The sequence below is a fragment of the Pleurodeles waltl genome, chromosome 5 (genome assembly GCF_031143425.1).
Source record: "Pleurodeles waltl isolate 20211129_DDA chromosome 5, aPleWal1.hap1.20221129, whole genome shotgun sequence".
NCBI classification, from domain to species: domain Eukaryota; kingdom Metazoa; phylum Chordata; class Amphibia; order Caudata; family Salamandridae; genus Pleurodeles; species Pleurodeles waltl.
In genome coordinates, this window is record NC_090444.1 from 215,163,036 (window position 1) to 215,182,117 (window position 19,082).

General features: G+C 45.3%; 1 protein-coding gene across 3 annotated transcripts in view; it reads left to right on the forward strand.

The window, feature by feature from the left end:
* PACC1 (proton activated chloride channel 1) overlaps window positions 1-19,082 on the forward strand; it is a 166,417-nt gene that overhangs the window by 81,384 nt on the left and 65,951 nt on the right. For 2 of the 3 annotated variants that reach the window (XM_069233924.1, XM_069233925.1), the window contains one exon: window positions 10,835-11,044. In XM_069233924.1, the coding sequence (XP_069090025.1) occupies window positions 10,835-11,044 (210 nt within the window). Of the gene's footprint in view, window positions 1-2,486; window positions 2,495-10,834; window positions 11,045-19,082 lie in introns of those variants that run through there. The other variant, XM_069233926.1, reaches the window with a different exon arrangement.

A 19,082-nucleotide genomic window follows, 5' to 3' on the forward strand; every position in this document is an offset into this window, starting at 1 on the left:
CAAAAGCCCTAATAGTAGATAGGTCGCTTCACACAGTCAGGTACTGGTGCAAGAAGTTAGGGCTAGATGTATCAAGCGTCGCAAACGGTGCGAATGCAAAAATGCCTTTCATTATGTATGAAAGGCATTTGCTATGCAATTTTAAGGAATCGCTAAAATAGAGATTCCTTAAAATTGCGAGGCCATCTAGAGAATTGCAAACTGCGATTCTCTAAATAAGAAATCGCAAATAAGGAATCCTTAGTTGCGATTTCTTAAGCACATGTATCAAGCTTTTCCTTAATACGAATTGGGCATTGAGGAATCGGCATGTGCAAATCTTAAAAATGCATTAAAATGCATTTTTTAAATTGACATGTAACGCACACATGCCCCTTTGGCATGTGTGCGCCTTACATGTCCTCAAATATTTTTTGGGGTGCAGCACCCTGGGGTTTTGCATTTCCTAAATTGCGAATTCCAGTTAGGAATTCGCAGTTTGGGAAATGCAAAAAAATCGCAGTTATGGGCCAGGCCCATAGGTGCGAATGGGCTCAGAATCGCTATTTGCGATTCGGTAATAGCATTTGCGATTTTTAAGAAATCGCTATTATCGAATCGCAAATAAGATACATACCATTTTGCGAATCAGAAATAGCGATTTCTTAAAAATCGCCATTAGCGATTCGCAAAGTGGTTTCTTCATATATCTGGCCCTTACTGCACATTTTGCGACCACTTTATGAGACCATTATCTTGGTACATCTCGTGCATTATTTATGCTTTTGACTTTAGGATACTGTGGCTTTGGGTTGTCCGACTAGGCCTTATAACAGTAGCTGCTATGAATTTATTTCTTTTAAGGCATGTTTGCTCATTTGCTGAACTTTTTATGTTACCTTTCTGGGTACGAATAAGCGAGCTCAAATAAGAATGCAGTTCTGTATTTTAAACCATGGCTTCTTGGCGTACATTACAAAGAAGTAAGCTAAGTTGACAGTCCACTTTTTCCCATGTGTGGTCCATAGTAGCCCACATCATATATGACAGTTTCCGCTGGCCCTGGCTTCTTAGCCAGCTGTGTGTGTTTGGATCTTCCAACCAATGCTTAACTATGGTACAAGCAAAACTACAGGTTTCAGACCATAACATGCTGTTGACAAAAAAACTTAGGGGCAACAGGTATCAATCATGACACAAGGTCACTTGGTAGCTTCTGTCCCATAAACATACGCCGGACAGGTGTCAGCAGGTGTACTTGCACCCAAGTTTCATGTACTCAAAAAAAGTGTGGAAGAGTTAGGAATATAAGTGCCTCCAGCAATGAAGCTTATGTTTTATGAATAAAGATCGATACTACGCTCAGTCCCTTGGTTGTGTACTTTACTCTTAGATCAAATACGTTCTTAAAGGAACTAGACTTGGGGCTCAGGTAACATTCTTTGGATGTTTCAAGACCTAATGACACAGTCAACAAAAGTAAATATATAGTCTTCCTCTATAGCTAATGGCTCTTCTGTTGTGTTGAGACAACTTTCATGTTCACTAAGCATGTACTGCAACTCCAGCCACATATTTTGTTGCCATTGCGTCAATCTGTTGATAACATAGGCAACTATGACAGACAGTCAGCTCTATTGGTCCTGCCTTGCCCCCTGGTAAATATAGGTACAACACTGAAGTTATGTTTATATACAATAGCAACTAACATTATTAATACCTAAGGCCTGGCCCTGCCAGTGCCAATGCCTTCTAACAGAATCACTAAAGGTTTGTGTAACCTGACCTTTTCACAGTTGAGCTGCCACAAAGAAACTTTTTAAAAAGCTCAGCTAAATTTATTCTTGATCCTGACCCTGCCTGCCCAGTGCCAGGGATCTCCCTTAAGAAATTTCGTAGACTTTTTGTAAATTTTATACTGATTAAATGGTCATAAGTCTTAAAAGCTATTTTGAAGATCGACTGCAAGGGGACTTTGAGGCAGGGGGCAATATATTTCACAGGAGCTGTCCAGTGTCATCTGGCTGATCAATTGTGCTATACTGTAGAGAAGATGAGAGAACAGTAGCAGAAGCAGTAGTGCTTTCTCAATCTCACAGTACCAAGCTTGCCTATTTGGAAGGCTTCCTGGTTGGAGAAAGCCCATTGTGGGATAGGAATATACTGATCGCTTATCACTATAACAACTATTGCAGTTTGGTCCACAGTTTTGGGTAAACTGGAACTATCCACATTCCCATCATTGTTGGTCTTGATTCTTTGAAAACCTGGTTGCTCATCACTGCTTGATGTCAGATGCTGCTTCAAGCTGTGGAAAATTAAGGGCGTAGTTGGGCTACGGCAATTGTGTGATGATAATGGCCTTAGATCTTTTAAGACACAGAATCTATGACATCCTTGTAACTGAGCATTTTCTGTATTATCAGATTAGCAATTGGGTGCTGCAGTCATCCAGTAAGCTGTGGATGTATGATAGAACAACTCATGCACTTACAACGCATGCCTTTACAACGCAGTGAGTACAACGCATGGTCATTACCACACATGCACTTACCATGAAATGTTTTTACCAGGCATATGTTTTTACCACACATGTCTTTACCACAAAAATTTCGTAGTAAAGGGATAGTTGGTAAAGGCATATGCATGGTAAAAAGTAAAGGTAAGTATAACATACATTTTATTTATATATATATATATATATATATATATATATATATATATATATATATATATATATATATATATATATATATATATAATAATATATAAGTGTATATATATATATATATATATATATATAAATATATATTTATAGTTATATAGACAAACACACCTTTCCACCCAAAAAACCCTACCTACCCTAAAAATGACCTTTCCACCCCAAAACCCATACCCACCCTAAAACCTAAAAACAACCTCACCACTCCAAAAGCCATACCCACCCTACAACCTAAAGATAACCTTACCCCCCCAAACCCATGCCCACCTAAAAACCTAAAAATGCCCTTACCACCCAAAATCCCATACCCACATTAAAACCTAAACATGCCCTTACCACCCAAAATCCCATACCCACATTAAAACCTAAAAATGCCCTTACCACCCCAAAAACCCAAACCCACCCTAAAACCTAAAAATGCCACTACTACCTCAAAACCCAAACCCACCCTAAAACCTAAAAATGCAATTACCAATAATTAGTGTTACCCACCCTAAACTCTCTCATATATATATATATATATATATATCTCCAACCCACGTAATACTTACCTGTACTTACCTTTAAAACCTTTACCACGCATGCATCTTTACCATTCATGCCTTTACAATGAAATTAGTTGTAAAGTCATGTGTGGTAAAGGGATATGCGTGGTAAACGCATATGCATTGCAGATGCATCGTGGTAAATGCATTTAGTTGCATTCACTGCGTTGTAAGTGATGTTTCCTGTAAGGTGCTAGTTTCTTGGCATCTCATGCAGTCCTAGAAATGGACCTGCTCTAAGATCAAGGTTGAACGGCTCATTTCAGACCTTTATCAAATGTTAGTAAATCCACTAAAAGGTGCACAATCACGCAGTCAGAGTTACTAGGAAGCGGATCTGGGTAAAATGATCTCAGATAATTAATGGAATGACATATTTGTCCAGGGGGCATGGCCTGGATGGCCAAGATGGTGGACGTGTAAAATCGCGGCTCCGTCTGGGTCCAGCATTAATCCTTTAAATCCCCGACCCACCGGGAACTGGAGGTGGACTAAAACGAAAGGATGGCGATGGGGGCCCCTTGAGCAGACACCTGGGGCCGCTTAAAGCCCCTCGGTTGCGAGCCGGGAGTGGACCGCGGTGCAAGGGGAGCCAACGGAGACTGTCGAGGCGCGGCCGTCAGGGGGGAAAACCCAACCCGGCGGCGGGCAGCAGGAGAGGTGATCCCAGGAAGCCTGACAAGCGGCGGTGTGGCAGCTGGAGTTCCAGACTACTGGGGGAACACTGAGCCCCGCAGAGAACAATACGCACAGGAGGTGGGTGTCGGCAGAGGCCCGGACGGCCCATGCTAGTAGGGGCGTAGCCAGCAGATGGAGAGGGCCCGAGCCTGCGGCAGCAGCAGGTGAGGAGTTCCTGTGGCTGGGGACGAGGCACGAGTGATCCAAACCGGAGAACAAGGTGTGCAGCGACTGGGGCCCTGTGCACTGGGGGGCGCACTGCTTGGGAGTGCGGCACCCTTCCTGTGGAAAGCCGAGGTGAGGGACGGCAGTGGCCCGGACTGAGTGGGTAAATTGATAGTACAGCTTGGCGCCGGCGGGCCCTAACGGATAGCGGAGGGTGGCGCCCGGGGAGTGGCGCACACCCAGAGGTGGGGAGCTGGTGTGTACCGGGCACCCACACGGAGAAGCAGCAGCGATAGAGAACTGGTGAATGAACCTTGGTAAGTACCGGGACCTACTGGGCACCTGACAAGGGGCCTGGCCCTTGTATCGCCTGCGTTGACCCCCTGAATGGAAGGGTGAGATGGTGGCTGAAACCTGGGGACCCAGGAGAGCGTAGGAGGACACTACTGACCTGGCCACCACCTGCATCGGCTCAGGGAGAGCGTCTGGAGGGACTCTGGGTCCGGAACATTGCTGCGATAGAGTGGGGGTCATTAGCATACTACTCCAGCAAACGGATGACCTCCAGGAGTCGGACTAGAAGCAAAGCGTAAGCCTGCAGGCTTGTGGACGACCTGACAGGGGAGGCTTGGCAGACTGTATACCGCTGCCCCTACGGGCCACACTAGACAAGATTTTGGGGGCCATAGAGGACACCAGGACTACACTCCAACGGGACATCGGTCAGGTGTCGGTGGAGGTGAGCTTACTCAGGGCAGATCACCAGAAATTGGCGGACAGGGTCCAGGAAGCAGAGACAGGGCTAGTGGAGGTCACACCGGTGCAGCAGGAACTCAAGGCCACAGTCCTTCAGCTGACTGAACGTGTGCAACGGCTGGAGCGCATGGCAGAGGACGCCGAAGGCAGCAATCGCAGGAACAACGTGAGAATAATTGGTCTTCCGGAGGGCGCAGAGAGCACGGACATGGTGACCTTCTTGGAGTGGTGGCTGCGGTCGCACGTGGTCCCAGAGCAGCTTACCCCCTTCTTTGCACTGGAACACGCACATCGAGTACCGTCGAAAGTACTGGCCTCGGGCAGACCCCCGGTTGATTGTCGCCAAGCTGCTGCATTATCGGGACAGAGATGTGCTGCTGCAGAGAGCAAGAGAAGCCGGGCCTTTCCGTGTTGCAAATGGAACAGTAACCTTATTCCCGGACTTCACAGCAGAGGTGCAGAACAGGCGAGCCTCCTTCCTAGCGGTGAAGAGAGCGCTCCAGGAGGACGGCATCCAATACTCCCTCCTGTCCCTGGCTAGATTGAGGGTAACTACAGAGGGTCACACTACCTTCTTTCAGACTCCTGAAGAAGCATGGGAATGGCTGGAGAAACATAAGTCTGGGGAGAGCACCGGTGACGGAACAAGGCGTGCAGGGTGTCAGGACCACAGAGGACCAAGAAGACAGCGCAGCAGGCCCCGGATTCTCGGCCGCGGAGGACTGAACAGCGAGAACACAAAATGACTCATCGTTTTGGTTGTGCATTTGCATTGTTAATTGGGCGGGCAACCTTTGCAGCAGTGCCCTTTGGGATGGGGAGTTGGGGCTTGCAGTTACATGTTTTGTGTTATGCGTGGGAGGCTGAACCATTTAATTCTGATACAGACGCTGGCGACGGGAGGGAGGGGTGAGGCCGCGGGAGCCAATGGTGGCGGCTGCCCGGGGGGGGGGGGCGCACGGCTCACCCTGGTATACCTTATATAGAATGGCAGGCTATAACTTGTTAACATGGAATATCAGGGGATGGGGAAGCAGACCAGGCGGCACATTGTCCTGACATATCTGAAGAGGAGGGGAGTGCATGTGGCACTGTTACAGGAGACCCACCTTAACTCCAGTGAGGTAAATAAGCTACGATGCCGATAGAGGGGGCAGATCTTTGCCGCTACATACTCAGCCTGTGCACGAGGTGCACTGGTATGGGTAAGAGCAGGGGTCCCATTCGAAGCTAACACAGTGGATATAGACCAGGATGGCAGATTTGTGATAGTCGAGGGTAGATTGTACGGAAGACAGGTGGTGTTGAGTTGTTTATACGCCCCTTATCAGGACCAGGTACCTTTTTTTGCAGCGCCTCTCTGGCCGACTGACCACACAACTGGGGGGACAACTAGTGGTTGGAGGGGACTTTAATTGTGTTATAGACACTGAGCTGGATCGATCTACCCCTCCGATGCTAGGGGTGCCATCACATAAACTGGCTAAAGGGCTAAGGGATTGGATGACACACTGGGGCCTAGAGGACGTGTGGCGAAACTAGCACCCACGGGAGAGGGATTACTCCAGCTACTCAGGTTTGCACCAGGTGCATACTAGAATAGATAGAGTGGTATGCACTGGGAACCTAGTGCACGAGATAATACATACTGAATACCTGGGACGCACCCTCTCGGACCACAACCCGCTACTCCTTACTTGGCGATGTGCAGAGTCCAGACCACCCATCCTGATGAGGCGACTTAGGCCGGCAGCGCTAGAGGATCCACCCTACAGGGAAGCGCTTAGAGCTGACTTATTAGAACACACACATCAACAGGGGATCCGCTGCCTCCAGAAACATAGAATGGGAAGCCCTCAAGGTAGTGACCCGGGGATATTGCATGGGGCAGACAGTGAGAATTACGCGGACTCTTGAGCGCAAACTCATTCACCTAGAAAAGATAATACACAAAGGCAAAAACACTGGGTGCATAGATCAGGCAGCGCGCAATAGACTCCATCAAGCAAAAGAATCTTACAACCTGACTGAGGAACAGCTACGCCACCATAGTTACCGGAAGTATTTGGCATCTATACACACGGAGGAGGGTAGATCGGGCAGGATGCTGGTATGGTTGGTGAGGCCCCACGGGGAGGGTGCACCGATAACGAGCATATGCGGCGCGGGTGGGGATCGCGTACATGGCCCAGCTGCAATAAATGATGCATTTAGGCATTACTATGAGACACTTTACAGAAAACCAGAGTCAGACCTCTCTGATTTGTCGGGAGCCCACCTGCAATCGTGACAATTGTGCACTCTGGCCCTGGAGGAAAGCAAACCACTAGGGAGCCCAGTTACACTGGAGGAAGTCAAGACCGCTATCACACAGCTAGCAGCGGGTAAGACGCCGGGCACGGATGGCTTGCCCATGGAGTTTTATAAGTGGTACTCGGATATTCTGGCACCCATACTGGTTGAACTCTATGCAGAGACAATCCAGCAGGGTACACTACCTCAGACAATGAGGGAGGCACTGGTGGTTCCCCTGCCTAAGACCGAATCGCAGGAAGCGCCGGTGACGGATTTTAGACCACTCTCGATGTTAAACTGCGATTTTAAGATACTGAGCAAGGTCCTCACCAATCGGCTGGTTAACCACATGCTCACCCTAATACACGATGACCAAAATGGTTTCATACCGGCCCGTAGCACATCCCTCAGTCTCAGACGTTTGTTTGCCCTCTTGCATATGCCGAGGGATGAGCGACCACCGGGGGCGGTATTTCTCTCCGTGGATTTTGAGAAGGCGTTTGACTCAGTGAGGTAAGTTTACCTGAGGGCTGTGATGCTCTGGATGGGCCTAGGTGAGGGGTGGGTGTGGTGGGTAGACCTACTGTATAGCAGACCAATGGCACAAGTGAGGACAGGCCGGACGGTATCGGCTTCTTACTCTGTATTTAGAGGGACCAGACAGGGCTGTCCGTTGTCACCGCTATTGTTTCACTTGCTGTCGAGCCCCGGGCGGCCCAATTCTGGGAGGAAGGTAGAGGCAGAGGGGTGAAATGGGGCCGCGTGGAACATAACATTTCACTTTACGCTGATGATATATTAATCTACCTGAGGGAGGGTGATTCTGGGATCCTATGGGCACTTGAACTGTTGGAGGAATTTGGTATCCAATCAGGCCTTAGGCTCAACAGGAGTAAGACATATGTCTTCCCGTGGGCGGCGGGCGAGCCAAGACCGCCGTCCTGTCCTGTGGATATTGGATGGGCACCCCACACATTCAAATATTTGGGAATACAGGTGTTCCATGACTTAGGGGACCGCCGTGATGGCCACCTAGGCAAGGCACTTCGGTCTTTGAGGCCCGTAGTGGCATTCTGGCACTCTCTTAAATTACCCACAATGGCGCGAGTATCTGTCTCTAAAATTATTATGTTACCATGCCTTCTATATTATTTCTCTAATCTCCCGGTGATGGGCCAGGTGATCTGGTTCAGGGAGTTGAATATATTGCTCCGAGAGCTCATTTGGGATAAAGGCCGCAGGCGGACCGCCCTATCTATATTACGTCCCCCTGTGGACGAGAGCGGACTGGGAGTCCCGGATTTTGAACTTGTCGAGCCAACTACAATGGATATCTAGGTGGTTTACTGGGGAGGGGTGGCTAGACCGGGTCACTTCCAGGGGAGATATTGGGGAAGACTTAATATTGGCACGAATGCTCAATCACCGGATACCACTAACAGCGGGGAATACCCTACTGACGGTGGCCTTCTCCTGTTGGAGGAGGTGCCTGAAACGCATGGGAATAAAGACAGCCTACTCACCGGCGTTTCCACTGGCGGCGGTACCCCGGGGTACCCCATATCAGGTATTGCCGAGATCCCAAGTCGGGACCTGGACACAGGCGGGAATGGAGACAATGGGAGACTGCTTCCGAGATGGGGTGATGCGCTCATTCACCAATATGGTGGAGGAGAATGGAGTCCCGAGAGGACAATTCCTACTGTATCAAACATTGGCACACTCTATATGGGAACACTGGCATACAGTAAACGTGGAGCCAGAGGTACATACAGTACTCCACCTTTTACTAACCATGGGGGGGATACACACTACATCATTAGACTTTACAGAGCTCATAATGAGGGCACAATGGAATCCCTTCAGGGCCTTAGGGCGAAGTGGGAGGAAAAATTGGGCAGAGGCATGACTGATGCGGACTGGCGGAGAGTGCTGGCATACCCTCGTAGGATATCACTAGAACACCCGTCTTAGATATATCCAGTACAATTATGCACATAGAACTTACCTTGGTACAGGAGATGTATAGGGAGGAACTGGAGTGCATGAAAGAGGAGGGGGTACCCTCCTAGAGCAGAACCTAGAAGAGTACACCCCAAGAATGCTGTCAGGAGTGCCCTGAACCCGCTACATGACACACAGAGATACCAGTAGTTACATAGCGTGATCGAACCCCAGCGAGGGTGAAGTAGAGTGGGACAGGGGTGGGGTCGTCTGCCCCTGGAGTGGTGGGCCGGTGGCCCGGTTTGCCCAGATACTCACGCCAGTATGGGAAATGTCTCAACAGCACAAAGTTAGATTTTTTAGTTATCACGGTTAAACGACATGGTGAAATACCTGTTGCAGAGCGTGGAAGTCTATATACTGAAACAGTGATGAGGGTTACAATATTAGAGGATAGGGGTAATAGCAGGAGGTGTACAATAAGCTTATTAATATGATAACTGTTTACCTGTACTGCATGTAACATGTCACGAAATGGATATGATTGTACCATGATATAGACACTCTGCAACATGATCTACTAAACCCATTGAGAATTCACCTTTTGGAAAAATGTCAATAAATATATATTTAAAAAAAAAAAAGAATGACAAATTTGTTCAGACTTGCACCACTGCTCTATACACGCCAGGGAGAGAAGTCCCATATGAGGGACTTACACTTTCCTCAACAGTTTGCAGCCCATAAATTGCAAGCTACAGATGAAGGTTCCCAGCATGTGAATTAAGCACGCTAACACACACGAGTGCCTGGGTTTATATCAGTAGCGCATTGTCTTTTGTGAGGACAATTTCTATGGAAAAAAAGAAAGCACAATAAGGGAAAATGATGACCGAGTAAGAGCAAGAACTTTACAACATTTGCTACTTTACATATTGGTGATTTGCATGGACCATGATCAACCGACTCGTAGGCCCTAAATATGAATGGGCCACTAAGTTTCAACCTCTGGGATCAGATTCCGAGATTCGAGGTCATGACCTCATCCATGCATTCTTCTTCTTTGTTTGTTTGACCTGAAGCAAAGAAAGCCCAGCAAAGATATTCAAAATCCGGTTAGGGAAGCAACAGATTCTGCATGCAATTCCTCCTTTTCACATGGTAAACTCAGAAATAGAGGTATTTATTGCACCCAGTAAATATAGCACTGCAGGATATTGATATTATTTGGGTGAGGCAAATACCTTATCTCCATCTGGCCACCTCATAATCAGAAGCTAAGTGTCTTTGATACAGAATACTAATCTCCCGTGGTCACAGTGTTGTGTACCATCCATACATCGTACTATGATTAGCCTCAATTTGGAATGATTGCACACTTGGGACAGTGAATTATTTTGCACGTATAAAACATTCCTTGTTCGTGCTGTTAGATGTTATTTCAGACCCACCCTTCCATCATATTTTTTATTTCTTTTTTTAATCCTTCTTTATTGATTGTAGCACATCACTGTACATCACCACTCAGTTCCTTGACCTTTGTGAGCATTTGCTCCACACTCTCAATCATCATTTACTTTAATTCACGATTAAATAGTAACATTTATGTAAGAACGGTGTTATGTGGTATAAAATTTCAGTGTACAAATATGCATTTAGGCATGTTCGTAAAACCGTTTTACTTTACAAAAGCCTAAGTCACAATTTTTGTCCATTCTTTTTTCTTTGGGATTTTCCTTTGTCCTTGTAGACTCTGAATCAGGAAGAAACAGCCCGTCAATCCGTTTCAGCCGGACCTGTTTGAAGAATGTGTTTTCAGTGATTCTGATCTTCATTTACCTGCTTCTGATGGGTGTTGCAGTTTTCCTCGTGTACCAAACCATCGCAGACTTCAAGGATAAACTCAAGCACCCAGTGATGTCTGTCTCCTACAAGGAGGTGCTGATGTATGATGCTCCCGGTAAGCCCATTGTTACAGTTCTGGACCCAGAGACCATACCTCGAAAGCACCATGTACGTCATCTAGGTGGTGGTCCCATATCTTCATTCTTAAAATATTTCTGAAATCCCATCATAAAAAGAATTTCGAAATAAATTTACAGTTCTGATGTTAAAGGAATTTATTTTATTTTGTGTGTGTGTGTGTGTGTGTGTGTGTGCGCACGCATATTCATTGTTCTAGTGAAAACATCTGATATTTACCCAGGAGTGCGAATGCAATACTAGCATGATTCTTGTGGGGAATTATCAGAGATGTCTTCAGCAGCATTTTGCTGCCACAGTACAGGTGCAGTAATGAGTTGTAGAACAAATGTTTCTGTCTGTTTTCCTAAATTACTAACTCAACATATAAGTACAGCAGAAAAGGTTGCTGCTAATGGTGTTAGAGCGCCCAACCTTTCCCTTCATATTTAATGGCCTGCGCTTGTGGTCTGGGGACCCTGGGAGGTCCTCAGAGTCTGCTCAGGGGGTCCGTGACTGCTTAGAAAATTAAAGAACATTAACAAATTAAGTGGAAGTGTATATAAATAAAGAAGTTAAATGTCCAATTGCAAATTTAAAGCCATTCTGTAGATGTGAAGGAATTTGAAATTGGAGGCTAAAAATTAAGTTAGTAACCTCCTATTGATTCGTGAGAGCAGTGAAAGTGCATTAAGCAGAATACAGTATGAAGGACGAGTGGCCTCAATTGAATTTAAAAAAGCTCCAACCTTCGTATTAAAATTATATTTTCTTAAATTTGTTCATACAGTAGGTAAAATATTTAATCATTTGTTTATTTGTTTGACTAATGCTTGTTTCTGTATATTTCGGTGTATTGTCTTGTGGTTCAAATGCTGGAAAATGCTTAGGCTGGGGTCCCTGCCTTCCAGTAATGACTCACTGGTGGTCCCTGGATTCTAATAATAATTCACTGTGAGGTTCCCGTGTTTCAGTAATGATTAAGTGAGGGTCCACAGTAGTCAAGAGATTAAAAACCAATGTTTAGATCATAATCAGAGCCACAGTTCTTTTCCTTGTGTGACACGTTAAGCTTGACAGATTTAACATGTTTAACAACAGCAGGGATGTCCAGCGTGAATACCCATATTTTGATAAAATTAGATCTTGCCCTGTAAGTGAATTAGTTTTTCACAGCATCTCTAAGTAGTGTTTCTCTAATTTCTATGAGCTATGTCACTCTGTATTGGCTCCAGCTGGGCCCACACTGTGCAGGCTGAATACCTGGCTTGCTCAGCAGATGGGAGTGACCGATCACAACAAAGCTCTGCCTTCTATAACTCCTATTCCACCTTCCTGCATACCGGCATCCTCCCTGGTCCTATTTTCCAAGAACTCAACTTTATCTTCCAGATGAGATATAACTGTGAACTTTCGCACTCTTGAAAGTAAGATAGGGAAGACTACACTTTGGTGGTCTCTTTAACAGTATTGCTAAAAAAGGCAACTTTGTTCTGTTTTTGGATTATAGCTTGTTTGGAATTTGTGTCTTGGGTGTGAAGGGACTCGGCATTGCCTTCTATGGAAAAGCGTTTGTCCTCAGTTGAGTCTGCATTCTTGCGTAGACCTTCCAAGAAGAATCTCATTTTCTTTTCCTTCTGTACAAGGTCCATAACATTGGCTAGATTCATGTTATGTGTTTTCCTCTTACAATGTATTGTACTTGTAGGAGTTCATGGAAATTATTCCCACCAGACCTGCACTTGCCCTTCTTTTGTGTCATTTCCATTGGAGCGTGCATGTTGTTCTTCTGCAATCTAGGCAATGGCTTTTTCTTTAAGCAAGAGTAAATTAAAAAACTATAGAGAGAAATAGTGAACACTTACTTCTACAGTCAGAGGCTTCTCTTCTTTTCATCTTTATTTCTTGATTTCTAAGCGCTGAACTCACCAGCACATTGCATGTGTGTGGCATTGTACTGAACACCTCCAATGTGTGAAAGGTTTTAAAGTTAATCTAAGAATAGTATTTTGTTCAGAAAGGGTAAGGGTCCCTTTTAGTACAAAACCTATACTTGACATCACACTGCGCTAGGCAGCCTGTTTGTGCACTAGTGCTGAAGAGAGCAGCAGTACCGTGGCATTTACAAGTAAGACCCTGCACTGCTCTTCCCCCCCAAACGAACACAGTGCAGTAACTTTGATTGCTACGTTGAGTTGCGTTATTTTCAATAACATTTGCCCACATGATCCAGCTTTTGTGCATTCTGACCCCCCTTAAGCTGGTGATGTTCAGGAGGTAGAGGTTTCAGTTGTGGGCATGTAAGATTTCAGATGATGCATCTTTACCAAGGTGACTGAAGTAGCAGAGTTCGCTCACTATGGGGGTGATTGAGCTAATTTGATCTCTGATGTTGGGTCCCTATGACGTACTGTACATTAGTAATTCCCAGGTTTGCTCAGTGACAGTGAAGGTCAGTTAGAAGGTGGGGCATATATTAAAGAAGACTGCATCATGTCTGGCTGAATAAAAAAAACATGTATACAGTATTTGGTCTCAGTCTCTGGTCCTCTGCAATTCCTAATGATGTATGTATTGTGGGTTTATTTGCAGCCCCAGTTATAGCTTTTTGCATTTAATCATCACAAGGGGTGTTTATCAGGTTACGGCAGCACTTTACAATTCAGAAATTCTACTACACACCTTCCTAATGATTTACATATCCATTCTCCATCAGAAGAGGCAGTTAGCATGTTGAGTTCTGTTTGTCAAGTATGGTTTGCAGATCATCTGTCTGAAGTCCCAGTTGCTCTCTTCTGAGGTCCTGGAATTCTTTGCACTTCAGACCTCACCTGGGGTTGCTCTCCTTTTACCAGTAGCAAGGGCGCGCAGTCAGGTCGAATGCCTGCCAGGATCTTACAGAAGGAGAGAGCTGTGATCAGTGTGTTGCTCCTTTGAAGGTTAACATGATGAATAATTTGGAGATTGGCGCCCGGTATAGGTCTGTCTCCTTGGTTTCAGGCCCTTCATTATTGGCCTGTTCCAAGCCCCCTGTTTCTTTGTGATGCCATGAGCTTGCTTGGCTGTGAATACCCAGGTGTGACATCTGATTCAATATTGGGACCACATCTTTGAGGCGAATACTAGTACCACAGCAGCACTTGCTTCTTTTCTTTGGATTACACAATAGTGCCCTAATAATGTGGTCATCGGCAGCCAATCATTTATATCAATAGGGTGTCAGGCATAGGCTTAATTCTTCATGCCAGCCTAGCTTTTGATGATTTGAAGTTGGATGGAACTGAATCCCTTCTGCTCTGTCTTCCATTCTGTGGTAGTCATTGTAAAGTCAGATTAAATGAGCAGGTTGTTTCCCTCATGTCTCAACTTCCTGCAGTGTTTGTACCTGTTTAATCTCAGGTGGGATAGTGTCCACTACTTTGTGGTCTAATTAGTCTGCTGGATTAGCTCCTGCAAGTAGTTTCTTGTCAGAGAAGAAATCCCCCTGCTCAGGAGTCCTTTTTTGTAGCTTTTTTCCTACTGGTTGAGAGGGAACTGCCCCATACATGGCTCTGGAGATCAGCATCTGCCGGAATCCAGCTTTGGAAGAGCTCCTGTTAATGAACCCCGGGATATCCGGGGTATGCATGCAGGCACTGTGTTCAATAGTATTTAAACTATCGCTCCTTTTGAATTTCACAGTTTTTGATGTAGGATTCCCATGCATGTGCACAGACAGCATCTTTGGTTCCCGAATAGGTTACTACTGTGTTATGGGCTTTGACTTCCCATTGTACTAGGGTTCTGCCGACAGAGGACTGGTGCTCCTGGTGGCGCTTAGGTGGGCTGTAGGACTCCTCTTGGATGTCGGCTTACTAGACCAATTAAGTTTGTCATGACCTTCCAGAGCAACTCAGAGCTTGGCTGTGGAGGAGCAGGACATTGTATTGTGCACCAACTCACTTCTACAGAACCTCACCATCAGGTTGCCTCATTGTCCCTAATTGTGGCCTCTCGTTTCCGCAAGGCATCCTACTGTTGCAAATGCGCACTGGATCAGAAGCAGGGACCGTCTTTAGAACCGTGAAGCTTCAGCAGCTCTCGACCAGTCTCATTTAAGGGGAAAATAAGACAGACTCAGACTTGTGTCAAATACAGAAATCAGGGGCGAGCACATTAGGGTTTATTTAATAAAGCTATAAGCAAGTGCTCTTGTGGCACCAATTTGGTGCAGTACATAGCATCTATATACTATACGGGTATGTGCTTATGAAATTTGTGCAGTCTCACAAGTGTTTGCGCATACTTCAGTAAATTATCCCCATTTAGTAAGACACTGTGGTAACTACAGCTTTGACTGGTACATTGTAGAACCATAGCAAAAAGACAGTGGGCTGGTCCTAGTGTATTGTGTACACAATATGAAAAAAACACCAGAAAAGGATTTAAAATTGCCTGAACATGCTAAGTATGCTTTTTTAGACCTCTAATTCAAGAAGAGTTGGATAGATTTCGCATTGTGCCTTAGTATTATTTTATGTACACTATTTAGTTGTGTATGGATTAAAGTACTTTTTAACTGTTGAACGTCCAATTACTTGCTACACATTTATGTATTCTGTTCCTATATACTTCGGTGTGTTCTAAGTATATACCCTGTACCATCTCCATTATTAAGACTTGGACTGCTGTACGTCTTTTCCCCAAGGGTCAAGAGTTAAAAAGGTATACTTGGTGCTCAGTTTAGTTCCTCTAGGAAAGTGACCCCATCACACCAGAGGTAAACTCCTCCAGTTGTCACAATTGAGGCCTAGTAATCCTTGATTGCAGTGGGACCCCTAATCCAGTTCCCTCACACATAATAAAGGTTTCGCTGCTGGGCTTCTCTAGGGCCTCACTTGTATCATTGTTCCAGGGGCATGCAGAGATTGTCTGGTACTGGGAGTAGGGTTGATGTCAGAGTTTTTCCTCTGGGCTTCATGGGTGCTCTAGGGCTTTCCAGGTGCTGGAGCATGGTTGTGCATCTGTTGACAGGCTTCGCTCTGTGAGGTTTAGTTGTCAAGTCCAGGGCAACCTTTTGGTCTCTGCCTCTGATGCTGTCAGTCCCAGAGATGCCTCTTTGGTCTATGTCAGTGGCGGAACCTTTTTCCTGGTGATGCTTACTTCTGATAGGATGTCACCAGTAAAACATCTCTTTTATGAAGAACCTTGTTTGTTTTATTTATCTGTCTGCTTTTCATGCCAACTTGTGTTCTGGTTAGCCCTGGTGTCATATTTAAAGTTGTCTTATCCTTTAATCAGAAGGAGAATATGTTTCTTCATTGTTTTTTCCTTGACCCTATCTGTGAGGAGCTGGTGACTGTTTTAGACTTCATCGGGATGGTGCATGCTTCCCTTTCAACATCCACTATTTCTCGGATACGTGACAGATTGTCAATGTTTGCCTGCTTCACCCTTTATGAATGTCCTTGATTCAACTTCTATTGATTGCATTCAGTTAGCTTTCAGTTTTCCATTTATCAGGTGGTTCTATTTTACTACGATTTGTTCTGGACTGCTTTGCCCAGGAGGTGGTGTTGTGTGATTCACCTGTACTTGATTTTTGTGGGGTTTATATCATATGTGAATGCATCTGCCTTTGCTTCTTTTTTCCTAGTTGTCAGTGGGGGGAAGAGAGGTGGAAGAGCTGGAGTAGGTCTCTAGAACTAGTTACTGGCATGTTTTCGTCTGCCGTCCCTAAGTGGTTGTCTTTTGTTAGTCCTTTGTTAGCTAATAAATTGGATATTGGGCTTTGTTCCGGTATAGTGGTTCTTTATTTGGGTATAGGATCAAAAACGTTAAATCCACCATTTCTTTTTAGTCTCCTCTGCCCTTTTCCTTATTTCTATGCAGAATGTTTATATAAAATGGGTTTACAGTGTCTGTGTTTAGATGAGCACATGGTCCAAAGAATATCACTTGTAGCAGCTAGACTCTATCTGGCACATCGCGTGAGGATCGCTTTTGTGATGATACCATCAGCCTTTAAGAGAGGGTGGTTGTTGCATGTCAGCAGCTGGCAGCATGTTGCCCCTGTGTACACTAGTAATGTGGGTGGTATCTTTCCAGGAGCATTTAGACGCCAAGTGGGCAATGCAGGCACCGCTTGAGAGAATGGAATATTTTGTGCTTGGGCAAAAGATTGATTCAAGTGCCTGAAATACTTGCCTCTGCATAGTTGGCATCAGGTGATGAGTAGATGCATGGTGTTTATCAAAATGTAGTTTTTGGATTGGTTGGGACCTTTCAATAAACCTACTGAGAGAACGTTTTCCAAGTAACAAAACGGTTGTCTTTTCTGAGTGGGTAAAAGTGTTTAGTGCGTAGTCCTTCGAGACATTGTCAAGACATTGTATTTACAGCTCTGTGAGCAACCTCATAACCCTCCTCTCAGTTAATAAGAGCTCATCACGCTAGATTCTGCCACAGAGTCTTAGCATCAAACACACAATTTATTTGAGCAGCTACTCAAACTCCTATGTTGTACATCAGTGGTTCCCACATTTGTGACTTCTGTGGACCCCACTTTATCATTACTGGAACCTGGGGACCCCCGCTGAATCATTATTGGAATCCAGCGACCCCCCACTAACCTGTTAATGTTATTTGATTTTCTAAGCAGTCATGGACCCCCTGGGGAGGCTTTGCGGACCCCCGGGGGTCCCCGGACCACAGGATGGCAACCATGGTTGCAAAATCCACAAGAATTGTTACAAACTCAACCTAGACCGACTGGATCTGGTAATCAAGCTATGTCTGAACCGCCATATAAGCATGCAGAACATCTCTAATAGTATTAGTAATTCTTTCCATCGCTTATCAAGGGGACCATTTTTTCTACTATTTTATCACAAATGCGTATTCTTTTTATTTGCGAAGTCATCAGCCTGTATGAAAAGCACGTGACCTCTGGCCAGCACACGAGAAGAAGCTGAGGCCCTGGTATGTGTTTTTTTTTTAATGGCCGCAGCCCTTTCAGTACAAACGGGACTGAACAAGAGGCGGGGTTGGTCTTTCTGTAAAATGTTATACAAATGCATTTAGCGATAGACAGGGGGGTTGATTTGGGGAAAATGAACTCGCTGAGTGCTATGCTACACTCACCTAAGTGCATGTGTGTTTATTTGGTATAAAGTAGTATTTTTCTGATGAATGTATATTTGTTCTAAAGTAGAACAGAGTCTTTGGAATAAGGAATGGAGATATACAATTAGCCGAACTAAACACATGAAAAGAGAGCAGGAATGGAAATGGTCCCTTGCATAATGTTCTTTCTGGGGGCAAAACTAATGTTGGCTGGTCAACTCAAAAGCGGAAATTGGACCAAATGAGAGGTCCCTAAAATATATGAACCACAAACTGAAAACACAGTGTGCCCAGGGGGCACCGTTTTACTGTCAACAAGGCAAACTTGCTCCTGCCAGTTTTGCCAGTGTGCCACATACACTATGTAGCACGTTCTGCATGTAAGCGTGTGTGCGCATCTGTTTGGGTGTGTTTACAGTTTGGAACTGTATTGCAGTGCGTCCCTGCATCACAGAGCCTCGATGCACTACAGGGCACCCACAACTGGCAGTGGTTTCATTCAGGAGGTGATGCTGCAAGGTGTGTGCCCCACCTTCTTGGCACTCTCCAGGGGACCCTGCCCTTGAGCGAAAACAGTGGAAAGAAGGATTCACTGTACATCTGAAGACAATACAACATGACACACAGGACACAGAAGGTTGGTCACATTAAAGCAGTCTTAGTGCAGGGGGAAGGCATATCTTGGAGCATCCGCCTCCACCTAATAATGATACAGGAGGTGAAAAATGAGAGACTTAACAACTCCCTATGCCTACGTGACTTTATGAGATGCTAAAAGGAGCCCTTGGCTTGCTGGTGCCATTCTTCACGCGTGGGACACTGAGCCTGTTGTGAGAATAGGCCATGCACGATTAGATTGATGTATTTCTCACAAAAGGTGCAACATGAGTTAGGCTGGCAACTTATTTTGCAACAGGTTTTTTTCGGAGAGA